This window comes from Pan paniscus, chromosome 11, assembly GCF_029289425.2.
Source record: "Pan paniscus chromosome 11, NHGRI_mPanPan1-v2.0_pri, whole genome shotgun sequence".
In the NCBI taxonomy this organism is placed as follows: Eukaryota; Metazoa; Chordata; class Mammalia; order Primates; family Hominidae; genus Pan; species Pan paniscus.
The window spans coordinates 88747773-88759824 of record NC_073260.2 but is presented as its reverse complement, the minus strand read 5'-3'; the positions used below and the strand labels follow the sequence as shown (position 1 = coordinate 88759824).

At 51.6% G+C, this 12052-nt stretch overlaps 1 protein-coding gene across 7 annotated transcripts in view; it reads left to right on the top strand.

The window, feature by feature from the left end:
• Window positions 1-12052, top strand: part of TMEM8B (transmembrane protein 8B) — a 28680-nt gene that overhangs the window by 3228 nt on the left and 13400 nt on the right. For 3 of the 7 annotated variants that reach the window (XM_034967406.3, XM_008955243.6, XM_034967407.3), the window contains exons 1-3: window positions 248-929; window positions 5482-5671; window positions 6032-6239. In XM_034967406.3, the coding sequence (XP_034823297.1) occupies window positions 422-929; window positions 5482-5671; window positions 6032-6239 (906 nt within the window). In that variant the 5' untranslated portion in view covers window positions 248-421. Of the gene's footprint in view, window positions 1-200; window positions 930-5481; window positions 5672-6031; window positions 6240-12052 lie in introns of those variants that run through there. The other 4 variants (XM_008955244.4, XM_055092052.2, XM_034967408.3 and 1 more) reach the window with 4 other exon arrangements.

Sequence of the window (12052 nt, the reverse complement as noted above, 5' to 3'; positions counted from 1 at the left end):
GGTCGTTGGGGGCTGTGAGGATCTGAGGGGACCTCGGGCTCTGTGCTTGGGGTGAGAAAGGCAGGGTCTCGGGTAGCTGAGGCGGGGGCGGAGTCTGTGTGTCCTCGAAGCCCAGCAGGACTAAGTTGGGGACCAATAGAGTAGGGCGGGGGCGGGCTTTACTGACAGGGACCAATCGAGACGGCCGGGGGGCGGGGCGTCACGCCGACGTCAAGTCGAGGCCGCCGCCGCGGGGCCTGGTTATCGCCGGTTCAGCGCAGCCCGGAGTCGCCCAGGCCTGAACTCCTACCCAGGTCCCCGGCCCCCGCCCCGGGCCCGCGAGGACACCGGAGGCCACCCCCCGGGGGTGGGGAGCGGAGCCGCGGGTCAGCTCTGCGAGCGCCCCGCGCTGGCCTGTCCGGCCCCGCCCCCGCCCCGGGCCATGGCCCAGCCCTTGTCCCGGCCCCTCGTCCTATCCCAATCCCCGCCTTGGCCCCCAGCCCCGCCCTCGCCCCGCTTCCCACATCGGCCCCAGCCCCTGCCTGGGTCCCCATCCAGGACCCCCTTCCAGTCTCTGCCCCTGGCCTGGCCCCCATCCCGGCCTCGGCCCTCGTTCCACCCCCTGTCACAAATCCCAGCCCAGGCCCTGTCCCAGCCCCATTCCCAGTGTTTGCTTAAGGCCCTGGCTCAACCCCGTCCCTTGCTGCAGTCCCCATCACAGCCCCTCCTTCCATCCCACTCCCTGCCCTTGTTCAAGCCCCAGTGTCCAGCCCAGCCCAAACCATTATCTCAGCCTTTGCCCTCATCTCTGTGTTTACCCAAGTCTCTCCCTCTAGTCCCCCCTATCTCTCATACTCTGCCCCTCTCCCAGCCTAGACTCAAGTCTGGGTTTCAGCTGCCGCCAGCCCTATTGCTGCTGTTGCTGTTCTCTGTCCTTGGCCCAGGGGCTGGTGAGTGCAGAAGCAGGGAAGATTGAGGCAGGAATGGGGTTCCGGCAGGGAGGGGTGGGCTGGAGAGATTCAGGAGAGGTGGGACCTGGGGAACTAGATCATTGGGGAGCAAGTGGGAGAAATAGAGAGTAGAGAGGTCTTACACAGCAGGGATTGGCAGGGTCAAAAGAGTGGTAATTAATTGGGTTTGAGGCTCAGCAGGTGGCTTACAGTTTCTAGGACAGAGACTCCAAGATTTTTTCTGGTGTCTGTCCTGACCCCACTTTGACTCTTGCCTTTCCAGGGAAATGTTGTGGGCTTTGCTCCTGCTCACAAAGTTTGATGGGGGAGAGACAGTCCCACACCAGAAGCCCCTAGTGCAGTGTGGGAATATATAGCCCAAACCTTTGAGATATTGGGCATGCATTCAAACGGCATGAAGAAGAGTTTTAAAGATAATATGTAGCAAATAGATGAATATGGATTAGTTGCCATTATAATGAGTTTTCCTCTTGTAATGATTCTTGTTCCAAAGAAGATTGATTTGCCTAGGAATAATTCCTGATACTTTTAGAGCAGGGCTGAAACTCGGAGGCTATTTTACAGATGGGGAAACTGAGGCTCAGGGAGGGAGCAATTTGTCCAAGGTCAGAGAGCTTGTGAATGGCAGTGTGCTGGGGCTAGAAAAAAGGTTTCCTAATTCCTATTTCATACTAGTGTTTTTTTTTTTTTATCCACTGCAATGTATACTTAATAGAAAAATAGACCCAAGTAGGGAAAGGCTCAAAGCATAACCTCCCTTCTCCCCGGTCTGCCCACAAGGGGGCTTTATCCACAAACTGTTCCTTATTTGCCAGGCGTCAGCCAAGGGCCACCCTCCAGTGGGGAAGTGACTTGGACAGAAGAGAGAGAGGTCCAATTTTTTAATGGTTGGAATGTGGGAGGAGGAGGGGGTGTCCTGGTCTAGGGGATGTGCCATGAAGATGGCTCCATCATGAAGTGACTGTAGTCTTCATGGCCCAAGTCTGTAGCCACCTCTGGTGGGTGTCACTCTAGATAGGATGGAGATGTGCCTGATGGAGTCTTTGGAAATAACAGCCAACAGAGCAGCTGGGGGGTGGAGAATGGGTATCAGTGAGCTCTGGGGGCCTGGTTCAGTGTACAAACTTAAGGAGACGAATGCACGTGAAAGGTCACAGCCCCTGCAGAGATGTCTGGTCACTTATGTGTCTATGTGTGTAACTGAGGGATTGTGGGGAGGCTGGCAGCATGTGTACATGCTTGTGTGTTGTTAAGTGTAGACACGTGCATGTGTGTGGGGTGCATGTGAGCCAGTGTATCTTCTGAGCGCCTGTGTTATGGTATGAAGGGGAGGGGACATGTTGTGGCCCATGTACATTCCTCTTTAGCTCTGCCTCCTCCTCATATGGACAGATCACTGAAGCTGTGAATGGGGCTGGAGACCCTTTCTCAGCAGTTCCAAGGGTGAGGGCAATGTTGCATGCCTCCCATAACGAATATAAGTTATCCATCCATCCCCAGCCAGTGCCTTTGAAGGAAGGAGCTGTGGAGGCACTCTGTGTTGATTACTGCTGCTGGCAAATTGGACACTGGGCAGAGGCAGTAGCCAGTCAGGTTTTCAGTTTTGGTAAGGGGAAGTTTATGCTGTTGGACCAAGTTCCTAGCTTCCATCCTCTGCCATCATGGCTTCTTCATGTGCCCATTGAGCAAGCATTGGGCTGGTGAGGGGAGCAGGGTGACCGACAGCCACAGAGCATATACAGCTGAAAGTTGTGGATAAAAACACTGTTGCCCAGAAGCAGGTTCAGGTGCTTTGGGGAGAATTGTAATGAAGTTGGAAAAGAGTACCAATACGCCCAAATGGAGGCAGGGCTGCCTTTAGTGCTGTTAATAGTGAATGCCTTGGCAATTTTGGACCAAAGTACAGGGTGCTCTGTGACCTAATGGTGGTGATGGGTTTTGTCTGAGGAGAGGCTGGCAGTGTCATAGGACCATCATGGCACAGGGCTGCACAGTGCTTATTGGTTGCTTCGGTTTCATTTCAGGAATGGAAGTTATCTCTTGGGTCTAGTGGTCCCACTCCTGATCCTTGGATCTTTTCCTTGGGCTTAGTTGAGGACTCACACATGCCTTGCTATTCAAAAAAAAATGGGCTTTTATTCTACCTAGTGCTATTACTAGCAGGGCCAGCCTCAGCCTATGTGTGTAGGTGTAGGTGTGTGTGTGTGTGTGTGTGTGTGTGTGTGTGTGTGTGTGTATGTATGTGTATGTGTGTATGGGGTGGGTGATGGTCGGAATTACCCTAGCTTCATCATAGAAATATTGGGGAACCTGGAATAAGTTCATCTGAACTCGGTAAGGGCCTTACTCATGCTTCTTCTGGACACAGCTCTGGTAGGCCCTGTTCAAACCGCAAACCAAAGTTTGGAGTGAATGGGGCTGTGGACCCTTTCTCAAGCATCTGCCCTCAGAACTTCTTCCAAGTTCCTCCTAGCATTCCCAGCTGCTGCTCACTCCTTTATCTCACTGGCCTATTCTGTGACCTCTGTAGCCCCTGGCCACTGTGGGGATGGCTTAGCTAGTTCCCCAGTTCTCCAGGCCATACTGTGGTCCTTTGAATTACAAGGATCTTTGTGCTTGTCTGTCCGTGTTTCCCAAAGGTCATTAAACTGCTTTTCACCACTAGCCCTCATCTGAGGGTCTGCACCGAGGGACTGACCAACATTTCTCCTAACGGTAGCAATGGTTGATCAGATGACCCATCCCTGGTACCAGCTTTGAGGAGGATCAGCCCTTCCCTAACCCCAGCAGAAGGTGCACTAGAGTTCTGATTTCTTCTAACAATAGTATCCAGGCTGTTCACCTCTTAGCCTTCTGCCTCCTACTTAGCACAGCTAGGGTTCCTAGGAAACCTGTCTCCCCCATCAGTCGGTCCCATTTCCCTTTATCCCTCTCGGCTGCATCTCTATCACTCTCTGAATGCTGCACTGGTAGCCTCTCTGGGTTCCTAGGCAGTGCTCAGCTTGCAAGGTGACAGGTTTTCCTTCCTGACAGTTGAGACTGATCATGTGGTCTGAACTGGACAGACTAGTCCTTGAGTGTAACTGTGGCCTCCAATGGCCCCCACCTATGTAGGGCAGCTCTCTGGGGTGACTCCTGGGGTTGCTCTGGTTCAGTGTTCGTCCTTCAGCAGCCTCCCCTTCCCTTTCTTTGTTATTTCAAAAACACCTCATTTTTGGAGTTAATCTCTCCCATCTCCAGAGAGGGAGATGATTGGACTAGGTTAGCCCTGAGGGTATTTCCTGCTTGGCTGAAAATGCCCCTCCAGAGTAGTCTTTATCCCAGCCCCGGGTCTGTCCTGAAGCTGCTGAGTTCCCCACCTTCTCACCTGTCCTGGAGGTGTCATCTTGGGCTTCTTTTCTGGCTGGTCCGAAGTCTCCAGAGCAGTCAGATTCCCTAGAGGTTTACTTGGAGAGACCTTGCCTGCCATTTGGGACCCTCTTCCCCTGTCCGCTACTGGTTGCCTCCACTGTGACAGCTATTCTAGTCCCTTGCCTGGCTAGCTGCTGACACAACTTCTGCTCACCTTGGCTCTGCTCCTGACAATCATGATCAGGTATCTTGGCATTTTAATGAGGGATGACCACTTCCTCCCCACCTCCCAACTCGGCCTGCTCTGAATATTCCCAAGGGGCTTGAAATCCACTGGGTCACTAACTCACTGCCTCACTGGGCTTCCCTTTGGGGGAACATTCCCCCGGCCCCCACCTACTAGCTGTGCATTCTGACCTGGGAGGCCTGATGACTCTCCTTTCCTGGGGACTCTCATGGTGGCCTGCCAGCTCCTGTCCTTGCTTTTGCCACCCAAGCAGGCCCCTGGCAGCCGTACCACACTTTCCCCTCCCCTCTCCTGCCCTGAGCCAGTATACAGGCAGCGCTTGTGAGGCTGCTGAGGGTTTTTACTGCTCCTAACCACAGGGGAACAGAAAGGGGAAGAAAATCAACAAGGAAGTTACACAGTTCCATGCTGACTCCCAAGCCCCACAGGTGGAGTTTCAGCCTGCTCAGTGGCTTAAGACGCCATGCCAAAATACACACACACACACACACACACACACACACACACACACCTTCCACACATCTGTTTTTTTTAGGTTTGGTAAGTGGAGAAAATGGCTCCTAAGTGAGGAGGCAGCTGTGAAGTCAAAGGGTCTTAGTTTTGGATTTAGAGAGAGCTAGGTTTGCATCCTCAGTTTGGTCTAGGTTTGAGCCTCAGTTTCCTTATCTGTAAAAGGAGGGTTTTTTTGTTTTTGTTTTTGTTTTTTTTTAAATAAGATTAACGTAAGGATTAAACCAGATGATTCTAGGTTTCAGATCTGTAGCCTGAAACCCAGTTCCTGGCTCAGAGGAGAGCATTTGTGGATGCTCTTGGTGCTATTGGTGAGGGTGCTATTGGTGTGGATGCTATTGGTGAGGAAGACTGGCATGCCTGTTGCTTAATGGAAATGCCCTCTGTCCTGCCCCGCTCCTTTCTCTCTCTCCTGCTTCCCAGGAGGCCTTTTCCTGACTGATTACTCCACCTGCTCACCCCGCAAGCTGAGTCCTTTCCGCTCCTTTGCCAGCACCGAGCTCTTCCACTTCCATGTTCCTGAGGACACATTCCTGGCTGTTTGGAACCTCATCATCTTCAAGGAGCAAGGGGGAACTTTTGGGGACCACTGCCCAGACCAAAGTGTGACTGTGTGAGTGTCTGAGTTAATTTCCCAACCCCACTTCCAATCCCTGACCACTTTCCAGACTAAAGTGTGACTTTAACTGACCTCCCGACCCTGACCCCAACCCGTGTCCAGATTGAAGTGTGACTGAGTGAGGGCCATGACCTCTGTCACATGACCACTTCCGGACTACTGTATGACTGTGCAAGTGCTTGAGCTGATCTCTCACCCGTGGCCCCTGACCTGGAACCACTTTGTTGAATGTGTCAGTATAGGGAATCTATTTGTTTTATCGGTGAAGAGTGACAGTTCTTTTCTTTCTTTCTTTCATTTCCTGCCTCCCACCCCATTGTCTGCTTTCCTCCTCTCCTAATTCTGGTCCCCCAGGTATTTCCGGTCCGGGGCACCCCCTGTCATCAATCCCCTGCATACACACTTCCCAGGGGACACAGCTGTGCCTGGGGTTTTCTCACTGACCCTCAGCTGGACACTGCCCAACCGCACCTCAGGCATCTTTAACGTCAGCAGCCCCTTACCTGGGGACTGGTTCTTGGCTGCCCACCTTCCCCAGGCCCACGGCCACATCTCTGTCAAGGTGGGTTGATGTTGCCCAGGCTCGGGGGTCCAGAACTGCCCTTCCATCTCTGCTGAATTCCCCCCACAGGCTCTCTGGCACACCAGCCTTGTGTCAGGGTGGGCAGCAGCACAAGGGTGGCTGGGGCGGGGCATGGCTAAAGGCCAGCAGGTCACCCAGTGGGTCAGAGGCCATGATCTGGAGGAGGCAACTTGGCAGCCCCAGGAGGACATGCTGGGTCCAGGTAAGCTGAAGGGAAAGTTGAGAATCTGGAGTCAGAGGCTCTGGCACAGGGGAGTAGTGCCGCCTCCTAGTGGAAGGCACAAATGTTAATCAAGGTGAACAGAAGCCAGCTATGGGCTGGTCCAATCTGCTGCACACACCCAGGACTGGTTTTATTTTACATCTTGATTGACAATAGCCCTGAAGACTCTCTTAGGCCACGGCCCAGTATTTAGTCCATCTGGGAGAATGCATTCCTCTTGCATCATAATTTCAGACAGCTTCCTACACCTTTCAGAAGACCACAAGAGAAGCTCTTCCTTGCTAAAAGGAGGCTTTGGGCAGCTAGTGTCCATCCTGGCCTTTGCCTCACTTTTCTCCAAATATCAGCCACCCCAAGCACTTATTTCACAGAGGTTGTTAAAGACTGAAGGGCAGGTTCAAAGGTCAGATGTCTCTCTGGTTTGGAGTGGAAGGAAATGCTGCAATGTTTTCCTGCCACTCTCATGGATTAGGCCAGACAGGTCTCCTACTCCTGTTCACTGGAGGAGAAGCAGGGGGTGTGCTGAGCTGGCTGTTGTCAGAGTGGGATGGCCACGTGCATGGGGCCTGTGGTGAGGGTGAAGAAACGAGCAAGAACAGAGCGAGGATTTAAAGAAGAGGACTCTTAGCACTCAGAAATGGGGTGAATAGTGCCTTTGAGTGAGCTGAGACTCACATAAGGACAAGGGTGCTGGCACTGCTATTGTCAGAGATGGGAAGTAGGGCTGAGGTAGTGTCTCTAGGCCTCAGTGACAGGGCTGTTTTTCCTGAGAGTGATGTGGATGTGCAAGAGAACTCCCCATCAAGGCCTGTGAGCCTGCTGAAGGACAGCATGTTGGGAGCTAGCTTGGAAAGGGCCCTAGGTTCTAGGTAGGCCTTGACTCTCATCAGAACTGAGGGTTCTTCTGTTAGAAGGAATGTCTTCGTAGGTCTTTGGCAAAATCCCAACAGGGATGTTCCTTATCCCAACTCTGATCCTTGACCCACTTTGTAAGAACTGACAGGGAAAATCCTCCTGAAGCCTGGCTCTAGTTATCCAAAAACCTTTCTAGGTGAGCAGGAACCTAGGGCCTAGGCCTGGGCTGGGACTGTGGGAGCTGAGGCCCAGTTAGAAGTGGTCAGGATTGCTTATGGCTACCAGATTGGGACAATGGGGAATAGAGATAGTAGTTCAGAGAAAAGCTGCTCAGACCCTAAAGGGTGATTCAAGTGCCCAGACCAAGGGGGAGCTGGGCAGTGAGGAAATAACTAGGTCTGACATGTGCATTTGCATCTAGACATGGGAAGCGGGGCCTGGGGAACTTGGTACCAAACTGGAACCCTGGTCAGAGCTTCCCCAGGTGTGTGGTGACGCTAGACAGAAGAGGACCATCCCACCGTGCCCACGAGTGGCAGTGGGTCTGGATGCCGTGAGAGATGTAGTGCTTCCATCAGCCCTGTTTGAGAGGTTGATGGGGCAAGGATCTTGGGTCTGGTCCTTCTAAGAATTAGATTAACTTCTATAGTCTTATGTGGTCCTCAAAGGGTTCTTCAGCTCTCCAGATCCTGGTTAATTTCCAGGATTCCAGCCTGTGGGTTAATTGTCTAGAGCATTCCTCCATCTTCTCAACTTGTTTCCTTCCCCTACTATGGCATGCTTCCTGTAAGGCTTGAACACAGGAATTTATGTGGGTTTAGGGTTATCCTTTGGTGGGAACTGAAGAGTCCCAGCGATAAGAAGGCAATGTGTTTCTAGGGTCCTTCTCAGCTTTGGGGATGAGCTCAGATCTCCCTTTAGCCTTAGTCCTTTAGTACCTGCTTTGTGCCAGGCCTTGGGTTGTGTGCTGGGGACACAGAGAAAAATAAGATGCATGTTCGATATAAGAAATGTTTTAGGAGGATAAAGGGGAGATGGCTAACTCAGCTTGCTAGCGTGGTGGAGGTGGTATTGGAAACTGTTAAGCGGTGAGGTCTGAGGTTGAGAAGACAGGGAAGGGCATTCCAGGTGGTGGGAGTAGCATGGCCCAAAGTTTAGAAGGAACTGAAGTGGCTCAGTGTGGGCTGGTGTTGGGGTGGTGAGGAAGGTAGAGGGTTGAGCAGAGGCCAGATCACGAAGGGCCTTGACATTTGAACTGTATCCTGAGCGTGATAGGGAGCCCTGAAAGGTTGTAAAAAAGAAGTGACTTACCTGGTCCGGGCCACCCTCGTGAACTCTAGTCCCACACTTCTGCCAGACCCTGTGTCTGTGTTATTTACTACGTATTCCTAGCCTCCAGTGCAGAGTCTGGCACATGATGCCTTTTCACGTCCTTTCCTTGTCCCTTTCTTCCTACCAGCCACTCTGTCTTGTCCCCGGCCTCCATCTCCTTGCCTTTCCTGTTTTGGATCGTGTGTTCATTCTAAGGTGCCCAGTTGCCAGTCTGCTCTGAGGGGCTGGCCTTTGGGTTGTGGATACCATTTGGCACCCAAATGGCTCATGAGGGGAAAGTACTCCCAAATGTCTAGAGTGCAGGTTCTAATCCTTCCTCTTCCTGTGTCTAAGATTTGAAAAAGTAGGTAAAATAATGAAAGCAACTACGAGGAAAGTGAAGAAGTCGACTGTACAGGAGAAAGGATTCTGTTGAATACACCGACTAGGACCACACGTGACTCAATATCTCAGCTGAGGTGGTTAGAATCTGCTAATAGTGCAGCTGCTTTTCCTCCTCCTAAATTAGTTTATTTATTTTTTGAATAGGCAATCCGTGCACCTGGTACAACATTCAAAAGGTACAAAAGATATACAGTGGAAAGTAAATTTTCCTCTTCCGTTCTTCCAGTCTCCAATTCCCCGCCCCAGAGTTAACTAGTAACTAGCTGTTAACTAGTTCCCTATATTACTCTTTTCTTTTTGAAACACCTTCCCTTCTTGGCCTCTGTGACTTTACAGAACTGTCCTGGTTTTCCCACTGCCCACTCCTCTGTCTCCTTTCCTGGCCTCTCCTCTGCTTGATCTCCAGGTTGTAGTGGCCCAATGCTTGGTCCTCGAACAATTCCTTTTTCACTTTTCTATTCTCTTGCTTGGTGTTCCAGCACAATAATTTAAAATACCATCTATATGTTAATGCTTCCACAAGTATTCAGCCAGTCCTAATTTCTTTGAATCTCAGACTATATCCCACTGCTTACTTGACATCTCCAACTGGATGTCTAAGAAATGTCTCATACAGTATTTAGTAAAATCAAATCAAAGTGAAGCTAAAAGTATAAAACTCTTTAATTTCCATTTCACTGCTCCCAGTCCATGCTTCTTCTTTCTCTAGTCATTGTGATCTTCCTCAGGAAATTGCACTGTCATCCACCCATTGCTCAAGCCCCAAATTAAATGCCCCAAATCCTTGATTTTTCTTGTCTCCTTATTCCTCACAACCAATCTGTAAAGAAAAAGTCTTGTTGACGCTACTTCTGAGGCATGCCCTGAATGCATCTACAGCTCTTCATTTCCACTTCTAGCACAGCTTCTCTGCTTTCTCCAGGGCTACCACAGTAGCCTCATAAGTGGTCTTCCTGCTTTCACCCTTGCCCCCTGAAATCTGTCCAGCACTCGTTTGCTTCTACACTGATTGGTGCTTTCTGCCTCTGGGCATGGGCTCAGCTGTGCACTTGCTATTCCCGCAGAGAAGGCTAAGTGTCTTTGGGCATCTTCAGTCTGCAAGCCCCACCCAGAGCCTGGCACTGGCCAGCCCGCTCAGGCCTTTCTGAAGAAACCCAGCCCATACATACGAGGACATTCTAGGAATATATCTACCATGCCTTAGACTCCAGGATCTTTCAGCCTGTAGCCCATCCACATCTCACTTTTGCCTCTCCTAGTTTCTTGAGCTTCCTTGCCTGTGCCCTGGGCCTCCCCGACTGCTGATGTTCTTCTGGCCTCTTGGCTCAGCTGGGACTCTCACCTGGCGTCTGCCCTGGCAGCTCTTGAGGACCTGACTTCCGGTGCTCTTTCTCTGGTCCCATCACTGGGTGACGGTTCCCTGCATCTTCCCTGGTCTCCACTGACTAAACAATCCCTCTGCATGAAGAGGGGGGACTGGCTGTGCACGTTACACAGTTGAAGGAAGGAGCACGTCTTAACCAAACAGGTCATGTCCACTGATCTTTCATTGAATCAAACGCAAGTAAAACTCCAAAACGTGGAGCAAAGTGTTCCTTCCCTGGACTGTCTAGCAAGGAAATGGGCCACCACTGGAGCATGAGCCCCCACCCTTGGGACTCATTCACTACAAGATTATTGTGGTGGTGATTCTTGCCATAGGAGGTGGGGTCAGTGCAGTGACTTATGAGAGTCTTTTGGTTCTTAGGGTTTGACACCAAACCTGAGCATCTAGGTTGGTTCAGGAGCTCTCTGAAGGGACCCCCGTTTTGACACCCATTCTTTAACAGCTATTTTAGCACCTAGTGTGTGCCAGATGGTGTGCTAGACACTGGGGATGCAAAAGGCACAGACCTTCCAGCCTTTTGGAGCTTTGCTGGAAGTCAGTGCCTTGGCTGGCTTGTTCTGAGCCATGGAACTCAGTGGGATGTCAGGGCCTGGAACTTTTGTCCCAGAACAGAGTTTGAAGGTATGTCCTAATTAGGAGCCCCCACCTCCCCTTAACTGTGAGGTCTGTAGGGCTCATATAGCTGCATGTGCTGCAGAAGAGGAACTGCGACAAATGGGACTGAGCTTACTGGAGAGTGATGAGGCTCTGCGAGCCATGGGGTGTCAACAGAGAAGGAGCTGGGGATTTTCTCCAGAAGAGAAGCTGGGGGAGACGTGGTTGATCTCCTTTAGCAGCAGAAGAAACACAGTCAGGCTGAGGGACCAGACGGATCAGTGGGTCCCTTGAAGGCAGAGTTGGGGCAGGGGCATCAAAGATGACAGGATTTGGCTTTAGCAAGGTCAGCGCTTCCCCCAGGTGGGATGATCCATTTACTGATTGATTAATTCAGCAAACATTCATCTGTGAGGTATGCACTCTATGTGAGGCCCTGTGTCTGGAGGAACAAACATCAAATAGGACAGGGTTCCTGTTCTCAAGCTGCTTATAGTCTGGAGGTTGCCTGGGAAGTAATGAGTGGCCCTGCACTCATTACCTGTGTAGGGCCGCTCATTACCTGGGTGTAATAAGTGTGAAAGCAGAGGCTGGACAAGCACGTGGGAGCGGGGCAGGGTGAGGACTAAAGGAAATTAAAGGTTGAGATTGGTGGCGGGGAGAGTGAGGGGGCTGGATTGGAGGCCTTGAAAGAGCTTTCCACCCCACCCCACTTTGCCTAAAAGAGCCAGTGTTCTAAGTTCCTGAGCCTGCTCAGGGAATGGGCTGGTTGGAGATCACAGTGCTGCTGGGCTGGCCCAGAATGCTCAGGGGGAGGGGTTAGATTGGGAGAAGGGGCAAGCCAGGCCTGATTGTCAGGAGGGCCTGGGTTTGAATCCCAAAACCTCAGCCAGTGCTGAGGATCCCAGCAGACCTTGCAGACTGAGGTGGGACAGAGATGACCAGAAATGACTGCTCAGGCAGGAAGGACCTGGAATTCAGAGAGACCTGGGTTAGAGGCCTGGGAGTGGTAGCCAG